The 24,131-nt window shown below is 40.2% G+C and overlaps 1 protein-coding gene across 1 annotated transcript; it reads right to left on the bottom strand.

The window, feature by feature from the left end:
* Positions 1–13,990: 13,990 nt before the first annotated feature.
* On the bottom strand, positions 13,991–23,830 carry si:dkeyp-84f3.5 (uncharacterized protein LOC334144 homolog). Its single transcript, XM_061050841.1, has 2 exons — positions 23,703–23,830; positions 13,991–16,146 (listed from the first exon to the last, which is right to left on the bottom strand). Exon 2 carries the CDS (start codon positions 16,022–16,024, stop codon positions 14,114–14,116), a length of 1,911 nt encoding a protein of 636 aa, XP_060906824.1. The 5' UTR covers positions 16,025–16,146; positions 23,703–23,830; the 3' UTR covers positions 13,991–14,113.
* Positions 23,831–24,131: the final 301 nt, after the last annotated feature.

The raw sequence follows: 24,131 nt of genomic DNA, 5'->3' as shown, positions 1-24,131 counted from the left end.
AATCTGGGGCTTGACAGTATATGTCTTGGAACTTGTGTGAAGAATGAAACACAGCTCTCACCTAGTCACCACCTAGTATTTGTCTGAGTGGTCCTTTGTGAGCAAATGAGCTGGATGGTCTTAGGTAATTTTTGCTAGGCAGTAGTGGCAGTGTGACGTGGACTACCTACTGCAAAGTTCATATCCTACACTATCCACTGTCCTGTCAAACAAAGGCATAAAGCCCAGCAACGGTCATGCTGGATGATGCTACAGGCACCATAATATGTGAAGAGAACAGGCACCAATGGCAGACAAGCAAATTCTGGTGTTCTCTGGCAAATGCCAATTGAGCTGAATGGTGCTGGGCTGTGAGCACAGGTCCCACTACAAGATGAAGGGCCGTCATACCCTCATAGAGTCTGTTTCTGACAGTTTGGTCTGAAACATGCACACCAGTAGCCTGCAAGATGTCATTTTTTAGGGCTCTGGTAGTGCTTTCCTGTTCTTCCTTGCACAAAGAAGCAGATATTGGCCCTACTGCTTGGTTGATGCCCTTCTACGGCCATACTAACTCTCTTTGTATAGCTGCTGATCCCCTTGTTTCCCCTTTATTCTCTTGAGACAAAGTAAGGCTTCTTGCAACCACCCATACCAATGTGTCATCCTTGAGGAGCTGGACTACCTGTGCAACTTGATTGCCTTATGCAACCAGTAACAATGAAGACACTAGCAGATCACAAAGCTAGAGAAGAATCAGTCATAAAGTATAAGGAGAGACCAATTGTATGTGGCCACTACATGAAAAACCTTGTACTCTCTAAACGGACAAATTGACTTTTAAGGTTTACCTGACTTGGTGTTATACAACCATGATTTAGGCAGTGTTCACACTTGACTTCTTTTTTCAACTGCCAGCGCCTTTTTTACATACAACCCTATGGAAAAAGGAAAAATGACGACGACTGTTTGAAAAGCTGGCACCTTTTCAAAAAGCGCTGTGCCTGACGCCTTTCTGACAGCTGACCAATCAGAACAAGTCGAGTAGGTGTGCATGTACCTTCCCTAGTAACCTACGTCCCTAGTTACCGGTGCCCAAAAAGATGAATGCACCCATAAACAGCGCATTGGTTGTTCAGGGGCATCCTCCTCCTCAAACGCCAATGCAAATGGTTACACTGTATTTGCCATTTTACCAGCCAATGTCATCGGTAGAAAGCTATCTGGTGGACCACCCAAACTTCCACTAGATATGTATGCATACTGCGTTCTCAGTCCGCAGCACGGAGAGCACAGCCGGACAACTGGAGTATGGAGACAAAGGAATTCCCGCTGTAATTTTACAGATTCACTCACAACAACGTGAGATAACACGATGTTTGTGGTATAAAACTATAAACCATATTAACACTATAAACAAACACACATACAGTTGTTTTTCTGAACCATCAAAACGAAGTGGTTTATTCTGAAAATAAACCGGATGTTTTAATTTTGTATCAGTGTCTGACTTCTCATCCCGCTGGTTCTTTTCCGTGCTAAATTGAAGCGTCTGCTCTGGCACGGTTGCACCGTAGGGTAGATCCCGTTGTTAAGGTTACAGAACACTTGCACAGAAGCGCTCAAAGGGTGCTGAAGGCAGCTCTTTTTTCTTGAAATAAGAAGTCAAGTGTGAACACTTCCTTAGTGATCCTTTGATTTTTTTTTTGAGCAGTACATAATTCATTGCCATGGGGCCAGTCTGGCATCTCAAACCTTCAAATTCTAAGGATTTTCAAAATATATTTTACTCATTGGACTGACTGGATTATATTTTGGGCCTCACCAGTATCAAAAGCAAATCCTTACCAATGCAGGAATCTTAATAATTTAAATGGTTACTTATGGCCATAATTGCTTGGATCTATTTTGTAAAAACAGGCTCACTCAGCAAAGGCAAACCTATTTAAACTCCAAGCTAGTATAGATAGTGGCAATTATTTAAAATTGAGAAATGTGCAATAATCTTGGAGCCCCTGTATTTTGTCATCATTTGATTCAGTGACTTTACAGTAGAATGGTTTCTGAGTAGTTAAATAGCTAGCAGGGAAAAAAATGAGCTCCAGATTTTAATTTTACTGGATGAATCCTTCATACATTTCTCTAGTTTCCCTTTAAACAAGCATTGCTTAAGAAGGAAAACCAGATAATACACAGCAATTAAGTCATATTTAAAATATTTACCTGGTGTTCAAATGTCTGCTGGTAGCTAAATCTTCAAAGACATCAGTTCAGGTTACCTTTAAAATGGAGAGAAATTCTTATCAGTACAATAGGAACTTATTTTGGGGTTTTCCCAGCAATATATATTTTTTAAAGCATCAGAAGATATTGCATCAGCCTACACAGAAATCAAGACGTAAGCCCATTAAATACTTGCAACACAAGTAAACCCATTCAAGCATGGTCTTTAGAGCTTGACAATCTGCACGGAAAAATCATAGACTTAAATTTGAAGCACATAATGGTATTGGTAATTTAGTTTACTGCTTATGTCAAAAGCCCTCATTCAATTCTGTCTCATCAATTCATTCACACCTACAAACATACCGGAGACATCAATATGGTGAGTTACCATTAGAGATGGTGGAACAAAATCAATTGAAATGTAAGAATCAAGATTCTTATCTTCTTAGATTATAAATAGATTCATTACTTTCATTTTTTTTTTTTTTTTCAAAACGCCCTCCGTAGAGCAAGCTACTGGCTAATCAGCCACTCAAGTGCTAAGGCTGGGTCTTTCACTCAGTAGAATGCCAAATGGAGTAGCAATACATGCGGCAAGTTGCACAGATGACTGAAGACGATAATTATCGCGCCAAAAATGTTTTCTCAACATAAAGTTCGATAGTTTTAAAGCCTTAAATTATACTATCCAACCACTGGGAAACGGGGGCGCTAAGGCGCCTTGAACGATAGTTGCCACCTGACAGTAAAGGGGACATATTATGAAAAAATAATATGAACATATATTAGGGTAACCTGAGTGTCTACCGACCCACAAATTGTGAAATAAACCCATCCAGTCCTTTGTGTGTGGTCTGCATTGTCTTACAACACAAAGAAAAGAGCTCCATTTCAAATTTGCTCAACTTAACAATAAATATAAATCCCCTACCATCCTCTGGTATCTCCACCTATGGACTCAACCCCCAGCCTAGAACAAAACTTTTGCACAGGTCTGCCACTTTTATTCTTGCTACAGAGGAGTGATGTCTACCGGGAAAACTTTGGGGGGGGGGGCATTGCATTTAAAGAGACACACACACCAAAACGGTGCTTTCTGACAAAGCTGGTTTACAGGGTCACAAACCTCTGTAGCTCGATTCATGTTATATTTTGACCAAAGCACAATGTTTCATTTACACCACAGGAGACTGTTTTAAAAGGTAGAAAAGGGGTATAATGTCCTCTTTAGAGAGAAGAAAAAGACGAACAACAGCCAATCATGTCACAGGGATATGAGTAGGCGGGCTTACAGACGTTTGGAGCAGAATGGAAACACAGCCAAAATTTGCGACAGCGACACTGAAGGAAACGTTGAGTGTACCGGCTCAAAGCAGGAGAAAACATTGTCGACAAGATGACAAGAAAGGACACTCCATTTCCGGAGTTTAGAGACATTTTGGCTATTTACAGTCTGACAAAAAAACAGAGTAAAGTACTCTGTTAACTTTGCTGAAAACACCACAAACATTTCCCCCCGTTTGAAACAATATGACCTGTTAGAACACACCGAAGGAAAGATATGACCAAACGTCCTAAACGAGTATGCCGACTGCATTATTATTAACAATCTATGGCGTGGAACCTCAGTAAGCACCGGGCCAGTAAGTGTGCCTCCACAGCAGCAAACTGTCATAGCGTTCTCCAGCTCCGTGCACTGAGCTTATGATGGTGAAATGTCCATGTTTAATTATAGTTTGTCATGTTCTGATAAAGAATAATGATTGACAATTATCATGATTATTATCGATATTACATTTTTTATCGTGATAACATTTTATGTCATATCTTCCAGGCCTAGCACAAAACATGTGTAAAAATTATAATTTTATATTTTTCATACTCTGGTTATTTGCTGTGAAACTGAATGGCTGTTATAGTATATTGACCATTGTCATTTTCTATGATAGAGCAGCTTTTAGAAGCCACCTCTCGTGTTTTTGCTTAACAGAACACAGGTTTCGAGTTAGTTTTTTCCTCGAAAGTCCAAACCAGATAATGAATATTATACAACTATCAGGTTTTGCAACTCGATTCACCATTAAGGATTAATAGATGTTGGCTACAGGGGGCCTACTTGAATGTTGAAGAATTCTAAACTTAAGCATACACTTGTCAAGCTGTTTCTGTTATATGGAACACCAACCAATTTGTTCCCATGATCTGGGACCTTCTCAACATGAAGCCATAAGTAACAGCAGTAATCTTAAGACATTAAGCAGTAAATTCATGCCTCAGGAGTACCTGTAAGAAGGCCAATCTATGCCCCTGACTCTCCCAGCATGAACTACTTAAAAAAAAAAAAAAAAAAAAAACAAGGTTTCATTGCTGTATTGAAAAAAGAAAAACAAGATGGACTGTACTTCATTCAGAACAGCAATAGTATGTGAAAATAATCCAAGCTATGATGTAGCAGAACTGTGTCTGTACACCTAGCAACCTCCTTCTGTCATCTGAGCCTTTAAACCAGGCAGCACCTTCTTCTTTTGTATATTTGTGAGTAAATTATTCCATAGTTACTAAGTCAGTGTTTCCCATTAATTAACTAGACTTTGTACTTTTTCCTGCTCCTCTCTCTGCTGTCATGACTGTGAGCATCGCGGGACACGCTGAGCTACACCAACATACAGTACATTGCTGCAAACACACACACACACTGGAGCGCCAGCCACCACGTGCACCTTTTCACTTTTAGTGCAACAGAACAAAGTTGATCCGTACGGACCATAGACCGTACATATTAGGTACGGACACACACGTGATCCGGTCAGACGGTCGGCTCAACTTTACTCTGTTCCCTCTCACCGTGTCTGCTGCTAACTTAACAATAGCAACATCATCTCACAGCCTGCTGAATTAATGTAGAGGGGAAAAAACAGATTTGATACAAACGTAATATTAAAATCTGACTATTATTACTACTGAAGGAAGAAGCCATACGGAGGAAAATGAGGAGAAAATGAAGCAGTAGGCAGAGAGAGTGTTTTCTGCAGCTGGACTTAAACTGCGCACACGACTCAGTCCTGATCACTATGTGCTCATTTAAAAAAAAAAAAAGACCACACCTACACTATGGTGAGTAGAATATTTTATGCACTCACAACTCACTCCTGGACATGCAGATATGCCACAAAGCAAGTAAATGGTTTTATTACACTTAAATACAGAACTTTATCTTGATTTTAAAAAGGAGTTTCATCTAGTCAGCATTGTTAGTCTAGAAACAGCAGTAGCACCTGAGTGGCATTGTTTCGTTAGCAGCGCCATTAAATAAGGACAGTTACACGTTTAAAAGAGAGAGAGCCTTGTTGTCTTATTAGTTCCAACTGATTGTATTTAATGAATTAATGTTTCAAGAAACTATTGTTCTGCTTTAGTGGTTTCAATAAAATGTTCAACTATCGGTTAAGAAAAATGACTGAAAATGGCAATCCTAGCGTGAAGCCATGTTTCGTCAATTTGTAAACACTGCAGATAATCAGGAAAATTCACCACAACCACGCAGGTGGGAGTGATGACATTAAGGCCGGAGATATACTTGTTTTTAACAAGTCGCGTTCAGGTGTGCTCTGACGCATACGGCGATGACGCACGTACATTGGTAACCGTGGTCAGACCCAGTTGGGCCTGCCACCTTCTGCTTGAATGTGGATGCCGAATGACTATGACTGTTCACATTGACATTTTCATTGTCTGGCTCTGAATCAACTCTTCTTACAGTCTTCTCATTTTGAACTCAATCTTAATTAGTGGTTTGGAATAAGACGATCTTGTAAAACGAGAGATTGTTTAGGATTAGAAAGTGATGATAATCTGCCAAAGCAGAAAGATTGTGGAATCAGGCTACAGTGTTCATTTATATTATGATGAAGTTTATGCTCCCACAAAGACGCTCCCCCCTCTCCTTTTGCTTCGCAGTGGAGCGGGATTCATCGTTAAAAATCAAAACAAAACTTGAGTTAGTCGGTAAGAACTTCATTCGGTTGTATGCAACTGTTTTGAGATTTATCTAAACCAACCAGGGTGCAAGAAATGGTTATTTACAACGTTTGCATAGTTAATAAGATTTGCACTTTGGATGGCAATACAACATGGGCCCGAGAGACAGAGTGAGACAGATCAGAAAACAGTCAGTGAGGGGAGATAAAATCCTGTTGTTTAAACTGTTGCTGTTTTTCTGCTCTTGCTTTGTTTTTACAAGTTACTAACAAGCCTCTCCACTCGAAGCTCACCGGTTCTGATAACGGAAGGGAGAATCAAACGACGTTATGAAAAGGAGGTAGTTGATCATATCAGGCCGGTCCGGACCTCGATTGTTGTTTTATTTTTTTTTTAATAGTACAATCGTTTACTTCCATACATTGATTTTCATGCATGCTGCTTTAAGTGATGTCAGTCAGCAGCTCTTTTTTTCCTCTCGTTCAGTATAGCAGGCAGGTGAGAGTGAGTAACCATGGTGACTGTCTGTCAATAAACATTGTCCCGTCCCCTCTATTCTACTATTCTTCTTAAATTTAGATTGAAAGATACAAAGCGTTGCAGAAAACCCTCAAATTGTCCATAAAGCATTGATCAGAATGTAGTGAAAGACATTTCTGGTGCTAAAAATGTTCTGGGGGAGACCTCCAGACCCCCAACAAAGACATTTATTAAATAGACTAAACTTATTAGCACAGTGTGGTGCATTTAAAAACAATAATACAGGGAAATAAAAAGTACAAGTAAGGGCTTTTGCCTTCATCAGATAGGACAGCCAGAGACAGACGCATTCTGCTCTCTCCTCTCAACAAAGTCCCGAGGCTAGATTTGAAACTCGCGGCCACTGCGATGAGGGCTAATCTAATAGCCTTCGTACATGGGGGTGTGTGAAATGACTGGTGCCAAGAAAGTGCCAGGTGCAAAACCCATACACTTCAGACACTTTTAGTAACAAAAAAGTCGTCCAAGGTCGAGGCTCTATTACAAATGTTAAAGAAGTTATGTTTAGCATTGGGGAGTATCACTTCCACATTAGCACTGTAAGGAAGCTCCACCACAGAATCAAACAACTGTATATATGTCCCAGCCTAGTGCATGATTTTACATAAGGATGCCAGTGACTGTGCTTTGTTTCAGCACCAGGTACTGTCTGCAGCGCTGCTTGCACATTTCCATGGTGAGAATGTTTGTGTCTGTCACTGATTGTCACAGCATTGTTGTTAAGAAATACAATTTACAATCAAAATAAACTTGCAGGCCAGTTACTGTTTGTTAGGTGAGACGTCAAATTGGACGCGTTTACTCTTTTCCCAGGGGTCTTTTTGGCACAGATTTGACAATTTGCATCATCTAAATGTTCTAAATTTAGCCAAAAAAGTTCCTAAAGGAGGTACGTTATATTCAGTGTAGGTACCAGTGCAGTTGCCCTCATGCTCCACGGTTGGCTTGTTGATACTGCTGGAACTCATTTTCGTGGTTACAACGGCAGCCCTACCATACAAACACATCAAAACACACACAATGCTTTCCCAATTTGTTGTCACCCAATTTACGCAGACATTTGGACTCTTACCTGTTCTTAACTTTGCAGCTGTTACAATTCTGCCTGCTCACTTTAAATGTAATATTTCAAAACGGTGGAATAGTAACAGTCAAGCTTTGAACAAGCTGCGTAAGTGCATGCAGGCACTGATGAAATTTGGCTCCATACTGTTGAGAAGCATTTATGTACAGAGGAAAGAGTTTCTGGATTATTATGAGAAGAGTTTGTGTATCACTAATGAGAGAGACTGTCCACGATATGCACAGTTTTTTCTTACCACTGTAACTTTTGCTGCTTTGCTAAAGTGCTCATGATGGATAGGCCGGATCTTTGTAACATAGCAATAAGTAAGGTCCTTTACCTGCTTCTTGTAAAGTGTCTCAAGATAACGCTTGTTATGAGTTGACGCTAGATAAATAAAAATGGATTGATTGATATGGGGGAGGGGGGTTCTTAGGAATTAAAATGTTTTGTTTTTTTCCTATCTACAGGATGACAAGGAATGCACATTTTTGATGCAACTCAAACACACATCGCTTCATACTAGGCAACAGCATCCTTTTGTGACACACTATTAGATAGGTGAGCTAATAAAACAAATGGATGAAGATGTGAATTTGTTGATTTTACACTGGATTGGGAGATTGTTAGTACTTTAACATGGGGTAATAACTTTTAGTGTTTAGTTTCATGAGAACACTGTTAAAATAATTTGATATAATTAAGGCTCCACATCAATAGACACGGTCACTTCCAGATGTTTTACACAGGACGAGGATAATAATGATCACTGTTTTATACACTGTGTGACCACCTGGATGATGCTTGTTTGTGTGGTCTTCATTGTGTGTTTATAAGGTGTTGCAGCCTGCACAGAGGACAAATAGGAAACGCCAGGATCAGCTTGACAAATCACAAACATAACCCTGCGGAACTTTGTGTGGTTACTGACTCGAACCACGTGTGACATTTTTACCCTGACGTGGATCGTTATTTTGTATTAAACTAGCTAGCTGGCTACCCTACTCACTATCACAATGCTAGCTAGCACTTAAACCCGACAGCTAATGGCTTCCCTTCAGCCGGTTAAGAAGGATTTCTTACCAGTTCAGTGCTCCGTGTTTCCCTTCCGTCCTTCCCCGCAAGATTGGGCTTTACGGGTTATCAGCTACATGGTCTTGGTTTGATTAATCACGTAGCAGACTGAAAGCCTCAGGTTTCTCTACAGTAGTCTTCACGATGGCTTCCGCCTTCCTTGGGAGACCTCCTTTCTTTCTGGAGTCTGGACTCCTAGTCTTAGGTAGTCCTGGTTTTATCCTACAAGCCACAAAGCCTGTTGTTGTACTCCGGATACTGGCGCTGGGTTTTGTCCCCTCCCCATCACGCTAATATTACTTTGCGCATTTCACACATTGTGCCCCGAATTGTACGTCCGTCATACAGCGGGTGTAATAATTACAACCAATAAGACGGAGCGGTGAATCCGAGAGAGCCCGCCCCTCCGCGCGTTGTGAGCGCTGTTCCTGTCAGAGTCGAGCTTGTGCGGTGCGGTAGGACGACTGCTTCCGGCCGACTGCACCGCGGTTGCCTCCTTGCTGCTGCAGCTGCTCCTGCCCTCCCTGTGTGCTGTGGTAGGCAGGTGCACTACTTGTGCCGACAGAAACCAGGTTGATCATGACAGTTCTCAGTGGGGAAGTGCTCCCATATGCAGTTTCAGTACAACTGTGCTGATCTTCACAATCAACATTACCGGGGAACTCAATCAAAACCTGCTAGACAAAGTGGACTCAATGTATTTGGTCCTTGAAGGGTTAATAGGTTTCTCACAACCATTTTGTGGACAGTATTTGCTACAAAATGGCGCCCTCCCTTTTTGTGCAGACCAACTGCAAGCCCCTTAGGCTAGGAGAAACCAATTCTTATGGGAAAAAAATCACAGACATAGTTCTATAAGGAACAAACATAAATGTGGACATAATGAGCACAAATGACCTACTGACTTCACTGAAGTTATTAAATCTAAATTATTATCTTACTTCTTATACCCCCCACCCACTTTCATGCATTACTGGCTTCAAAAAACTAAATAATAATAATAAGCAAATAACTCCCAAGTTTGCTTCATTGGGGCACTTCCCAGATATAGGCTGTACTTAAAGGATGTTGTCCCTGCAAGTTCACATATCAATGGCCAGGTTATGACTGAAAGACTTTTTGAGGATGTGCCATTAGACCATGTTCAAGGTAAAAATGTGTAGGGATGTTCTTATCAGCCACACTTCTGGGCAACACAAGAACCTTGCTGTCCTATGGCACTGTGATATGCTAAGTGGAAGTACAAGGATACACTTTTGAAACTCCAGAAAGACCTTTGTGTGGTAATGCACTTAGTGCAGACAGAAGGTAGTGGATGTGTTCATGTGGAACGTGAAAAAAGAGAATTTGGAAAGAAACTCAAAACCTGCCTTTCTTCCCTCCCTATGTCTGACAATTGCTTCTTTAGGGCTGACATTGGTTTCATAAAGATAGTTTTGATGGGATAAAGAGTTCAGTTCAGAGGATGATGCTCATAGTTCTACCAAATTAAAATGTGGGATAGAGGTTGGGCTGGGGTCATCCTAACAGCTCTGACAAACATTCTGACACCTTGAAGGTTGGACATGTGATTCTTGAGAAATTTTGGCTATATTCAGACATTCCCAAAAATACATCCAATAACTCCCCTCCCTTCAGAAGCTCCACCCCCAAATTCCTGAAATGATTATTGCTAGGGTAAAAACGCATTGGTAGCTAGCACAATTACGGAAAAGGGAGTTTACAGGATCATAAGTCCAATGGGTTAATAAGTCCCATAGGAGAAGCATTTTCTGATTTTAATCATGAACGTTTCTTTTTCAGAGAAGCTTTCCAAGACAGAAATCTGAGTATTACATGTTGCTTGAATTGTGCTGTGCGGCTTGGTATTTTCACACATATACAAAACAAAATACTTCTGAAATTGTCCTGGTGTGCTGCATGTGTGAATGCAACTGGCCAAATTGTTTCCCTGATTTTACCGGTAATTTTTCCTGCCAGCTCCCTTGTACATGTGAAAGTCAGAGTGAGCTGATGCAGCAGGAAATATTCAAGTATTCACCACAAGCAAGCGTGTGTAAGTGTGTGATGCGTATATCAGGGAATGGTTTGCAACTGACCGTCACAATCATTGTGCACCTTTGTACATAAATAAGTCCAACTACAACTACCATACTGTTTTGCTTCATCAAACATTTCCACACCATCCATTTTAAGTCATGTCCTGCCCCCCCCCATCGGATGTTGAAAGTCTAGTGATATGTGCATGTGCAGTTGTATGTGTGACCAGGCAAGACAGGATGACCTTAGGGACATCCTGCCCTGAAAGTTCCATGAAATTTTTGGACTTGCATTTGAGCAAAAGGCGAATTAATTCATGCCCGTGAACAAAGCCAGGGAGTGTACAAACACCAGACTGCTTTAAGGCCCACACAAATCAGTTAGGAGATATTTGCTGAGTTTGCCTTTGACAGCAGTCAAGGACCAATTGGTTACCATATGATCATGTTTTTATGTAGATTTATTACAGCACCAGATTGAGGAGTGATGTGGCAATTTTCAATGGAATGAATGGTTCAACATCTTGGAACATGGTTCACCAATTTCATCAACTTGTGTTTAATCAGTATTGCCACCTATTAAGCCTATAATGGTGCTGCTTCATTGTTTTCATGACCAAACCAAGTGCTCTTGTCAAATGAACCCTTGAATATTCAGCTGAGGACCTTGCTGACAGTTCATACTGATCCCAGGGGATCAGCCAATAAAAGAGGCAACTGCTAAAAAAAAACATGTAAAATTTTCTTAAACCTGGTTTCAGCCTTTAAAGTGAGCCCTTACCATGCTAATTGATGTCCAAGTTTTTATATTTCTGAAAGTTTCCCATGAATTAGTTATTTAATGCAAAAAGAAAAAGAAAAAAAATGATTAACAGTGTAGAGGAGGAATGACTAGAGGAAAGGGGGACGAAGAGTTGAGTTTCTCTAACCATGAGTGTTTGCTTCAGACCAACATTATATTCTCTGCTTTCAACTGACCAGAGGGATCTTTATCGTTTTGTTGGCAAGTTGTGTGTTTTGGTTGCGGGGTGATTGGACTACAGTGATTGGATGCGATTGACAGATCATAAGACAGGTCCCTTGGTTAGTTTTAACCATCCAGTAGTAACAGTTGCATCAAGGGAGGCACGTGGTCTTCTACACCAACTTAAGTAAGCAGTTAACCAGTGTTACTGGTTTTAGCCAGGGCATTTGAACTAGTAGTTAACTGAAGTCAAAGTGTGTGCAACTGCCTGCATAAGCAGCACAACTAAAAATAACTGCTTGATTATTTTGGAACCCATGTTGGCAAGTTACTCAACTGACCTTCACAAATCATGTCCACACACACAGGATGAATGCTAATGGGGGATATCAGAATATATAAAATGTAATTTGTATAAAGATCCACTGGGATCTCCACTGTTCTGGTAAACAAAAAAAAAAAAAATCTGGTGATTTGTTGGTAACCACTTGAATCTTCATCTATTACCACCAACATGGCAAATCTTAGTCAGGGGAATACACTACCCTAAGGTTTAGCAAGGTCCTAGGCTCAAATGCCCAAATTTCCTGGAAGAGTCCCCACACTGCACCATTAAAGCCTTACTGACTTACAATGCTAAGCATTTAAAAATTGTATGCCTATGTGCCCCTTGAACCGCTATGTCAAGTAATCCATTATTAAAGTAACGCAGCTATGGCCCCAAGACCATACCTTCACCAGCTACTTAACCATGTCTAGAATGAATTAAGCTAACAAAATCCTTTCTATCTAAAATACCATGACTGTGTCTGCATCAGTAAGGCAGCAAGTGCAGTACATTTCTTTGGTTTTCCAAGAATCATTTTTGATTGAAAACCCATACAGCCACAAGAGAGGACGGCTCTTCAATATCACCAATTAATGCATTAACATTTTTTCTACCAATTTGTTTTCCGAGCTTAATTCTTGCTATAACCCCATGACTTTTCAGAATTATACAAACATCCAAAACAAGTCAGGAACGCATTATTAGAACACTCTCGCAAGCGTTAATCCCAGTACTGGTTTACAAAAAAGAGCTATGTTCCGAGTCCGTGCTTTCATATAAAATCTGGAATGAGGTCTCATTATACAGTATCAGGACAACAACCTCAGTTATGCATTTCAAGCAGGCATATAGACACCACCTAATGAATGGACAAACTTGCAATGACTGCTGTAACTAATGTTAATTTCAAGATATTTAGCCCCTTTGATTGTCTGTGTTGCTGTTAAGTCTGATGTTTTGTCCTCTATTGGTCATGTCTTTTTTCTGATGTGATATTTGTTTTTTATGTGCTGCAGAACATGAATGGTGAACATGAACGCTTGTGAACCAGTTTTAACTGTATAACTCTCACTTTTGAAATGTTACTTTTAATATTTTCCTGTATGAAAAATAAATAAATTAAATGAATGTCCATGTCATTGAGTACACATACAAAGCCATCCATGTAGGACACGTTGCTTCAATTCAACAGTATTTTCACCCTGAAGCATTAGATAGCAGTACATTGTGGAGTGTCACACTGTCTCACTGATACAAAGTCTCCACAGACAGAACTTTTTAATAAAGGCTTTAAGAACCAATATTGAAACATCACAGATATGGTTTCATAATTGTACTAAAAACAATATCCCAAGAAACATTTTAAGTACCCAATTCAATTCAATTAAAAGTTTTTTTGCTGCCAAATAGCATAAAGTTAATCAAAGCAAAACTGATGGAAAATAATGGAAATTCTACTTACTTTTAATGGCACAATTACAAAACATGTCAGTTACAATACTGTCTCTTCAAAAAGTAAGATATACACATAGGTGACCCCATATTGAAGAAAATGTTCAAAATCACATTAGCATGTAAAACAATGTAAAAACATACAAAAAACAATGCAAAGCATTAAATTTGAGATCCAACTGTAGCCTGTGTGAGAAGAATAGGATTTCCTGTCATTTGTATGTTGTTTTCTTTTGTTTTTTTCCATTTTAAAATACCTACCCACCTATCCATCATTCCTCTTATATCGACTTAATATTTACTCATGCAATAAAATAAATGAAAAAAATGTGAGTAGTGAATCAACATAATCACAAATGGTATCATAATCTTCGAAGTTGTACAAAAATCTTTGCAATCAAAACAATCAAAAATGCTCATCTTCTTCAACATGATTGTTGGCAAAAGCAGTAACAGGTTAGATACGATAGTTACCCATTGTTTTCAGAGCCATGAGAAGTTTGGTGCTGAAGGAATGTCTCCAAGCATAAGAACGTCTCAGTGCACTCAGTGCATTCATAAAGGGCCTCAGATGAATTAGCTTTATCATTTTGTGTAGTATCCATATCATCCTCAATGTCCTCTTGGTTACCCTTTAGAACAGCATGGACCCCTCTGGAATCAGTGCCATGACATGTTTCACCAACAGCATTTGCTTCCCCAGTGCTTGGGTGATTTTGAAGGTGAAGTTCAAGGGATGAAGAATTCATGAATTGAGCTGGACACCTGGGGCACTTACAAGGTTCCTTTTTGTGGTAACGCAAGTGACGTTGGTACACGCATAACAGCCCAAACCTCTTTCCACATTCCTCACACTTGTAGTTACCACGACCTGCTTTGCCAGATGGTTTGCCCAATGGATGCTGCTCTTGTGATGCAGTTTGTTCATTAGCAGAGGGACTCTTAGCTTTCTGTTGAGGGGATCTTGTGATTTTCTCACCATTAAGAGAATTTGGCTCAGGCCCATTTTGTGGATTTGTATAAAGCTGTTTCAAACCAGGTTTCTTTTCCAATTCAGCTTTGTGGTACATGGCTATATGTCGCCTCAAATCGCAGCGCTGTGGAAAGTGTCTACCACAAAATACGCATGTGTGCATTGTACCCTTGTGGTATCTCATGTGCCGAGAGAGACTACTAGAATGATTAAAAACACGGTGACAGTGTTTGCAAGGATGCAATTTTCCATTTGGATTACTTGATCTTCTACGCCTGCCTTTTGTTGGTATTTTCCGTTTGAAAGTTCTTTGTGATTCTTGACTCAGTTGATCTATTTCCTCCTGTGTTTGATGTGTGCGATGATGTTCCTTAAGAGCTGTTAACCTTTGGAAACGATCCCCACATAAACCACATCTGTATGGTGTGATAGAGTGATCAAGGGCATTTTTTTCACTAGTATCCCTAAAGACTTTAACATCCCCATTCTTTATGTTGATGGACTTGCCATTGTAGCAGTTTTCAAGTGGTGTGTCTCTGTTCTTAGAATGAACTTCAATTTCAGATGAAAAAGTAGCTGTAGGCTCTTTTCCTTTGCAGTGGTACAGAGAATGTGCCTGATAATCTGACATCCAGAAAAAACTTAACTTGCACTTCCTACAAGGATAAGATTTCTCCAACTTGTTTCCTTGTTTGCTCTCAGATTTACCTAATGCTGAAGCTTTGGTATTGGCATGTTTTTCTTTGTGATGAGTATTCAATGCATCCACTTTGAGGAATCGCTTACCACAATGACCACAGCAGTGAAACCTGTCATTGGTGTGGTCGTGGAGGTGTTTCTTCAGGTCCTGCCTACCTTCAAAAATCTTACAGCACAAAGTACACTTGTAACCCAGCTCTGTATTTCGATACTGCTGGTGACGATGTAAACTTTGCAGGCTGTTAAATGATCTACTACATATTTCACAGCGGTAATGGCCCTGACGAGATTTGTCCATGTTCAAGTCTGGTGGTCTTGGTCGGATCACATCTCTTTGAGCAATAGGCTGTGGCCTTAGAGTTGGAGACACTGGTTTGGGGGGGTAGGGAAAATGCGATGGCAGAACTCCAGGAGATGAAGGTTTTATAGGTGAATGTGACTGCACAAAGCCATTCACAACTGTCAGTGTCCCATTTTCTTGTAACACATATTCTCGAGGAATTTCAAATCCATTGGATGAGCCATCAAAGGAAAATGATTCCAAAGGTCCATGAATGGCCATGTGCACCAGCAAACTAGAGTACTGGCGGAATCCATCACCACACTCGGTGCAGATAAAAGTACTTGATTCTCCAACCAACTGTGCTGAAGCAACAGCAGATTTCGGCTTTTCCATGATGCAATTAATTTGTCCATATGCTGATGGCATCCCTTTTCAATCTGCAATTATGAGCACAGCTCTAGCCAGATGTAGGAATAGTTTATTATCCTTGCAAGTTGAATTTTCACCTATTTGCTGAGATGTTCCAGGTTTCCATGTTGTGTCAGCACCTGAAGGGACAAAAAAGGAGAAATACAATCATTTTACAATATTCAGAAGTGTATTTTGCATTAATATCAAAGAAAAGGGTTGGAAAGGGGTTTCAGCTTAAATATGGTCATGATCAGTTAAAGACAGGTGTCACTACATCGTAAAAGTTTGCCATATAAGATCAATAAACTATCTGCATTTCTAAGTGCCACAAATGTTTGTCATAGTTGAAAGCTGATGGCAACAGTCCCCTTAGCCAACTCACTACACTCTGATTGTACACTTGGATACTAGGCTTGGGCGGTATCCGTTTTTTCATAATACCATACCGTCTTGCCATTTTACCGCGGTATGCGGTATATGGGGGGGGGGGGGGGGGGGGGGGGGGGAGTACACTTTAAAAAATAATTGCTACTGTTGTTGTAGCAATCACATTCACAGTTCATAACCTGGTTGCCGACCTAGGTTTTCCTTTAGCTAACTTTCCTGTTCTCATAAATTAATGTCATTTTCTATTTTGCTTTTACATCAAATAAGGACACAGGTAGCCTACAACTTCTGTTTCAAATAACATAACGAAATTGCACACTCTAATCATCAAGGTTTATTGCCAAGGAGATAATCACATCTACATTGTTTTTAGTTAGGAGCGTTGTGGTGTGACTGTGTTTCCAGCTGTGCTCTGATGCTGCACTTAAACACAGATGCAGAGTTTTTTACAGTCCACATATCACAACAATAGCAGGCGAGTTTCATTTACCGTAAAATCCGGAATATAAGTCGCAACGGTATAAGGCGCACCTTGTTTTTTAAGGTCTTTTATGGAGAAAAAAAAAAGTCTGTCTTCCTGCGTGTCGATTTCTATTGTGTTCAGTAACGTCAACAACAACAAGCAGTTTGTGTGCAGTTGCGTCTCTCTTTTGGTTCCGTTGGTTTTTGGGAGTTTGCACTCCTACTAGCTACAGTACAATAGTTGAGCTCTCAGCCTGCAGTGAAAGTTGTGAAGCAGAGGCACAGACTCTTTAATATAGGAATCTTTCAATCAAAAGAGCACTCAACAAGGTTTATTTACGGAACACTATGTCCCCGTTTTCTGTAACTGCACGAATATGACCTCTTGAGGAAGAAAAGATGTGAAAAAGTCTCCCTCCTCCACTCTGATGTTAGCCGGTTAGCTTTCCAGCAGGGCTATCAGCTCTGTAGTAATAGAGGCCACGGTAACAGGGGTCTACATATGAGCTGACCATGCTGGCACATGCTGTGCACTACAACCTCTCACCTCAATACATAATATACTACATAATATTTTAGTGAGTTTAACAGAAAAAGTAGCGTTTGTGTTTTCGCCGGTATTAAAAGTCATACCGTCGGGATTTTTAAATACCGTGGTATACAGTAATACCGCCCAAGCCAATTGGATACGGATGGTAGTTGGGGTTTTCGCTCATAAACTAGAATGGCAAAATGTTTTTGAAACCAGTGGTTCCCAGTAGACCTGGGCAATATGATAAAAAATTAATATCAGTCGAAACCGATAATTATCACGATAAATGTTAAATCATTATTTCTTTCAAATTTAAAGGCAGATTTTTGCTCCTGAGTGAAAGTTGAAGAGACCGGATGGTTAATGGTTATACTTTATTATCAGAACATGAAAAACTATAATTAAATAGGAACATTTCCCCATCAAAGCTCAGTGCACAGAGCTGGATAACGCTAATATGACAGTTTGCTGGGCAGTAACATTAAGCCTACTTTCCTGGACATTTATTTCCTTCAGTGTGTTTTAACAGGTCATATTGTTTCAAACGGTGGAAAAGGTTTGTTGTGTTGCACGTTTTAGCTGCACTTGTCCGCACAGTTAACAGAGCATGTTACTCGTTTTTGTCTGACTGTAAATAGCCAAAATGTCTCTAAACTCCGGATGTTGAGTGGCCTTTCTTGTTGACGATGTTTTCTCCGTGCTTTGAGCTGGTAAGATCATTGTTTTCTTCAGTGTCGCTATCGCTCATTTCAGATGTGTTTTCATTCAAACGTCTGTAAGCCTGCCTACCCATATCCCTGCAACATGATTGGCCGTTCGTCATCTTATTCTTCTTCTCTTTAATGTCGGGTGGCAAGAGGCAAGAGTCTTTCTAGCCTTTTAGAGATGAAACGAAGCAGCCAGGAATTTGTGGGCTGTACCTTCTAGCAGAATATAAGCAACACTGTGAAGATAAAGACTTTGCCAATGTTTGTCAATGATTGCAAGCGATTGTGAGATCTTGGTCAGCATGGGTCAGCCATGGTCTGCACTTTGTCAGCCATATGTGTTGTGTTTCTGTGTTGTTGACCATGGCTGAATAAATCTAAGATGAGCCACAGTCTGTTTCACGATTTCATCATTGTTCATCTACTATAGAAACAACCCCCACCTAACAGCTAGTGTTCTTGTCACTACTGTTAGCAAAAGCAATACAGCCCTATCAGGTTGCACAGGCAGACCAGCACCTCCAGGATGGCACATCCGTGCACACACAAGAAGGTTTGCTGTGTCTCCCACTCTCGAGATTCCCCAAAAGGGGAATGGTCTTGCATATGTTGGCAGCAGACCGTAGTTCTTTCCTTAAGCAGCCCAATCAAGTTGTACAGGTTGTCCAGCTCCTCCAGGATAGCTTTACCAGGAGTCCGGCAGTAACATGAGGAGAATTGGACAGGTCATCAACCCATCAGCAAAGCCAGTATCCGCTCCTTTGGGCTAGCTGGAACACGAATAGCACTGCCATTGCTCTACAAAATGACCTGCAGGTTAGTGGTGGTAAATGGTATGGACTTGCACTTTCTAGTCTTTTGTCTACACAATTTGCTTTTTACACCGCAGATCACACTTTCACCCATTCAAACAGTGATGGCAACTGCTGCTATGTTAAGTGTAATCAGTAGTAACATATCACATTCACACGAGCAATTTGGGGTTCAGAGTTTTGCCTGGAGACAGGCGGCTGTGGCTCAGTTGGTAGAGTCGTCGCCTCTCAAACGGAAGGTTGAGGATTCGATCCCCAGCTGAGCAACATGTGTTGCTTGTTCATATGTGTCCTTGGGCCAGACGCTGCTTCGGTGGCGCTGTATAAATGGATTAGTATTGTAATTACTCTCTGATGTACGTCGCTTTGGATAAAAGCGTCTGCTAACTGAATTGTAGAATTGTAGACAGATCAACATTTGGGGAGTTAAGATAAGACCCACTCTACCACTGTTCCACAGCAGCCCCATGCGTTCAGTTTTTGACAAAATTCTTGGAAACAGACGCATGAAGGCCCGATGTCCTCTGCTCACAGCCCAGCACTGTGCAGCTCACAAAAGTTAACAGAGCCGCCATCGGTGCCTCTTTCTCTTCACAGATGAGAGCAGGTTCACACTGCGTGACAGACATACAGGAAATGCCATAGTGAACATTATGCAGCTTGTAACATCATCCAGCATGACCGGTTTGGCAGTGGGTCAGAATCAAATTGAGAACCATTGGTAAGGTATCTGTGAATCCAACGTCAAGTACCGCCAGACTGTCGAAAAGCTTTGGGGAGATCTTCCAGGACACAATCTACCGACTAATTAGGAGCATGCTCATATGTTGTCTGGAGTGCATACAGTGTATAGACATGCAGGGGCCATACACTCTCCTGAGTCACATTGTGTCTTGCTGTGATAAAATTTGCACAAGTTGGATCAGCATTACATTTTTAGTGATAAAGTGATCAAATAATTTTTCGATGAGATTTTGAATCTAGGCCTCAGTCAATCAAAGATTTTAGTTTCCATCTACGTCATTTTGTGAAACAAATCATAGAATAAACAGTTACTTTAGATTTCAAAGTGAATCATTTGTTCATCATGATCTTTTGTGCGTTTTTAGCAGTGTTTAAATTGACTGAAAGGGTAACCATGGAGTGACCATGTAACTGGTGTAACCATTCATATGGGGCGGGACTTGTCACCAAGGTAACAAAATAAATAGATGCTTGCCAGATTATCATCACAAAAAAAGTGAATTTGTGGGAACAGACCACCTGGAAATTGCACCTGAGGGTTTGATAGATAGCAAAAAACAAACAAATACATGATAAAAAGATAATACAAGTAAGGACTGACTTACAGGATGTGCATTGATTTTGGAAGCAATACTCGTGATATTGTACTCTGGTCTCCTATCGAAAGATTCAACTTTTCTTTAAAAGGAATAGCAAATCCCAAGACTTTTCTTATCGCAATACAAATTTAATCAGGGTGAGAATTGATTAATGACGTAATGAAGTATTTTCCACTCTGCTATGGTAGGCGGCAACATACCCTCTTTCAGCCAGTTACCATTGGACTGGCTTTCTGTTGATCTTGCTAACAAGTTAGCATAGCAAACTGGTTGTATATTGAATGGTGAAAAAATTGACAACTTTAAAGCTCTGTACATTTCATATACTCTACACTATTGGATTTGTTAAACCAATTCAAGTTATCCCTCTAGCTTACGCGACTTTAAATAGAAAGACGACAAACAGCCAATCATGTTGCAGGGATATGGGGGTAGGGTTTCAAATTTCAGTCATTTTTCTTAACTAATAACCGATTAATCTTTAATTATTCATGAGCTACAAAATGCACGTCTTTTTTCTCAGTTTAGGTATTATTGAAACCATTTTAGTAGCAAATGAGTTACTTGAAAGATTAATTCATCGAATACAAACAGATCCAAAATACAAACTAACAAAACAACAAGGCTCTGGCTTGTGCACAGTCTATTCACGGTAAGTCCAGGTGCAGAAAACACTCGCAGCTGACCGCTTTTTTAGATACTTTTCTCAAAATGGCTTCTTCCTTTACTAGTTACTTAGTTATTACTAGTAATAACAGCAGTCAGTTAATACATTATAATACGTTAACATCCCTAGTAGGCGGGCTCAAAGACATTTGGAGCGGAATGGAAACACAATCGAAATTAGCGACAGCAACACAGAAGAAAACACTGAGCCTACCAAGCGAAAACATCGTCAACAAGAAAGGATGCTCAGCTGCAGGAGTTTTGAGATATTTTGGCTATTTACAGTCCAACAACAAAAAAACAGATTATCGTGATCTGTAAACTGTGCCGAAGACAAGTGCAGCACAAATGGGCAAAACCACACAGACCTTTACCCCCATTTGAAACAATATCACCTGCTAGAACACAGATAAATCAAGAAATGACCGTCCCAAATGAGTGTTAGTGGACTATCAGCAAGCAGTGGCGCAGTAATAAATGTTACTGCCCAGCAGCAAACTGTAATATCAACGTTTTCCAGCTCTGTGCTTATTGTGACATATTCCTCTGTTCAAGTAGTTTGTCATATTTTACAGTAAGGAAGGTTAACCACAATTAACCATCTTGTTTCAGATAATGATTAGCCATTTATCTTGACAATTATGGCTATCGACTGATATGATTTTTTTTTTAATCGTGATAACATTTTTAGTCATATCATCCAGGCCAAAGCTGGCAAGCCACCAGTTAGAGTATATCTGGCCTGCACATTCTTCTTTATTGTGAATTTTATCATTTAATTTTTTTAACAACAACACCGTGACAATCAGTGACAGACACATTCACACCACGGATCAGAGTGCGAGCAGCACTGCAGACAGTGGACAGCGCCTGATGCTGAAAAAAGCACAGTCATGGCAGCAGCAGCAGCAATCACCAAAATCACCCTGTATTTATCTTTTTGCCCACATATAAAGTGCAAGACAGTGTGTTTGATTTAAACCTGTATAGAACAATTTGGCTATATAATACATGACGTGATAAGAGAGTGTGAAGGAGAGAGAGAAGCCCTTTTCAGACTGAGTTTCCGCAAAAGCACCGTCACTAAGCTCAGCAGCCATTGATTCCGCAATGACGTTCATTTCTTGTCCCAGTAATATGTGAATTTACATTGCGTTTCAGCTCCATGTACACACACAATTAGACATGCACAAACACACAGCGCTGTGCTTCCCTTCTTGGCTCAGCTGTTCCTGTGTCTCACCCATGTAACAACTCTGACCGTACATGGGGGGGGGGGGGGGGATCACTTCGTCCCCGCATTATGCATCCGCAACATTCACATTAAAGGCAGTTTAAATACCACTACAGCTGCCATTGTTTCCGTCTGAACATGAGATTGGGTTTAGGTGATGCTATGTGCGGTTGTGATGGTGGCCTAGCATTCTCCGCGGTTGGCTTGTTGTTAATATCGTGGTAATTAATTTTTTGTGGCTACAAAACAGCCTTAGGTATCATCACAGCAATGTGTGCTAACAAGATTAACAAATGTTGTGAAGTGTGACTGCCTGTTGTCTGTCTCAGCTGGTTTCTACTTGTGCTTAAAGCTCATGTGGTTAATGTAGTTAAACATCAAAGCATTTCTATGACATGTTTTTGCTGAACTGTTTACAGGTCTTCCTCTGTTTTGTTTATCCCTTCTTGTCTTACCTTACTTCTCAGAAATTTCAATTATGACGTTGATTATTGTAAATGGGGTCTTTGTTTACAACTGCTTTAAAACTCAATACAAATTGTTGATTTTAAAAAAGAATAAACTGTTATGACAACTGCATAGTTCTGTGTGCTAACTATCTGCCAAGTGCACACAAATGATGAGGGTACAGAAGTGTTACGACACTATCACAGTTGCTTGAAATACATTTGCCGCTTTTACAGAAACTAGAAACTATCCAACATCAGAACGCCATGCCGTCATGAGCAAACCTGTCTAAACCTGCCCATTCATAATACAACACAACAAGTCTGACGCATCTCTCTTAACAAATAGGAAGAAAAACAGTAAATCAAATCACTCAATCAAAAAACAACCACAAACTATCAGTGTCCCTTCAGAAAAACAGCTGTGATGCAGCCTGTTTTCTTCATGCAGAAAATCAACCTTTCATAAGAGCTGTTTCACTGTACAGTACACATGCAACAAAATAGTAACGTTTTTAACATGACCACACGGGATGTGATGTTAGTGTAGTTATTACAATCAAAATATGTTAAATACAAAACATTACCACAGGTGTAAATGACTATTACTCTGGAGAAATAATGCCAACAAAATAGCTTTGACAGGAATACCCCAACGTTGACCATGTATGCTACAAAGATCGAAGTCTGCACTCACGATTTGATGATTATCACAGACATCCCTTTATGTTTTGAAAAAGCATGTTTGTAGACAGTGGGCGACTGAAAACCTACTCAATACATGTATATTGTAGTTACCCAGCTGTTTAGCATTAGCTTACTTAAAGCTAAAGTAGATTTAAGAAAACGCCCTGCGGATGTCTCTTTGAAGGATTTAGACCTAAGCACACGTATAATGTATGCACAGACGACAAACTTTATAAGCTAAATGTGAAGTTGTGTTCAAATCTTGTGATCGGAAGAAACCTTACGTTAGCTTCTTCTAGCTTAGGCTATCGTTATTACTTTCCATTGTGGGAAAGAAACGTCAATGACATAACCTATATAATCAGTCATTTATGAATCAGTCGCTACGTGCTTTAAGTCAGTTGTGGCTTAACTTACCGCTAAAGGCTGGTGTGTCTCAGAATACAGTGAATTTAGTAACTCGCGTCTCGCTTTGAAGACTCCATGCTACTTAACTAGCTAGCCTTGCTGCTGCAGGCCGAGGCTGTGCTGTGTTTCTCTCCCAGAGCTTTTTTGCGATAGTAACGTCAATGACATCATGACGCACGCTTCAAACGTAGACGACGCTTTTCGACAATTCCGACAGTAATAAAATAACACAACAGGTAATGTTTTCTGGATTTATTTTATTATTCTGAAAAAGTGGAGTCACACTGCATATTTATTTCTGGACTTTTATAAAGGTTTTGATAAGAGCAGACACCCATTTACATTTTTTAAAGCTCGTGGGCTTGTTTATTTTTGTGTTATAAGTGTTATACCTCTAAGAACATTAAGAGGAACTTTGCTATTTAACCCCAAATATGG

This window comes from Labrus mixtus, chromosome 11 (genome assembly GCF_963584025.1).
Source record: "Labrus mixtus chromosome 11, fLabMix1.1, whole genome shotgun sequence".
Classification (NCBI taxonomy): domain Eukaryota; kingdom Metazoa; phylum Chordata; class Actinopteri; order Labriformes; family Labridae; genus Labrus; species Labrus mixtus.
Note: the sequence above shows the minus strand (reverse complement) of the source record. Positions and strands in the feature narration are given on the sequence as shown.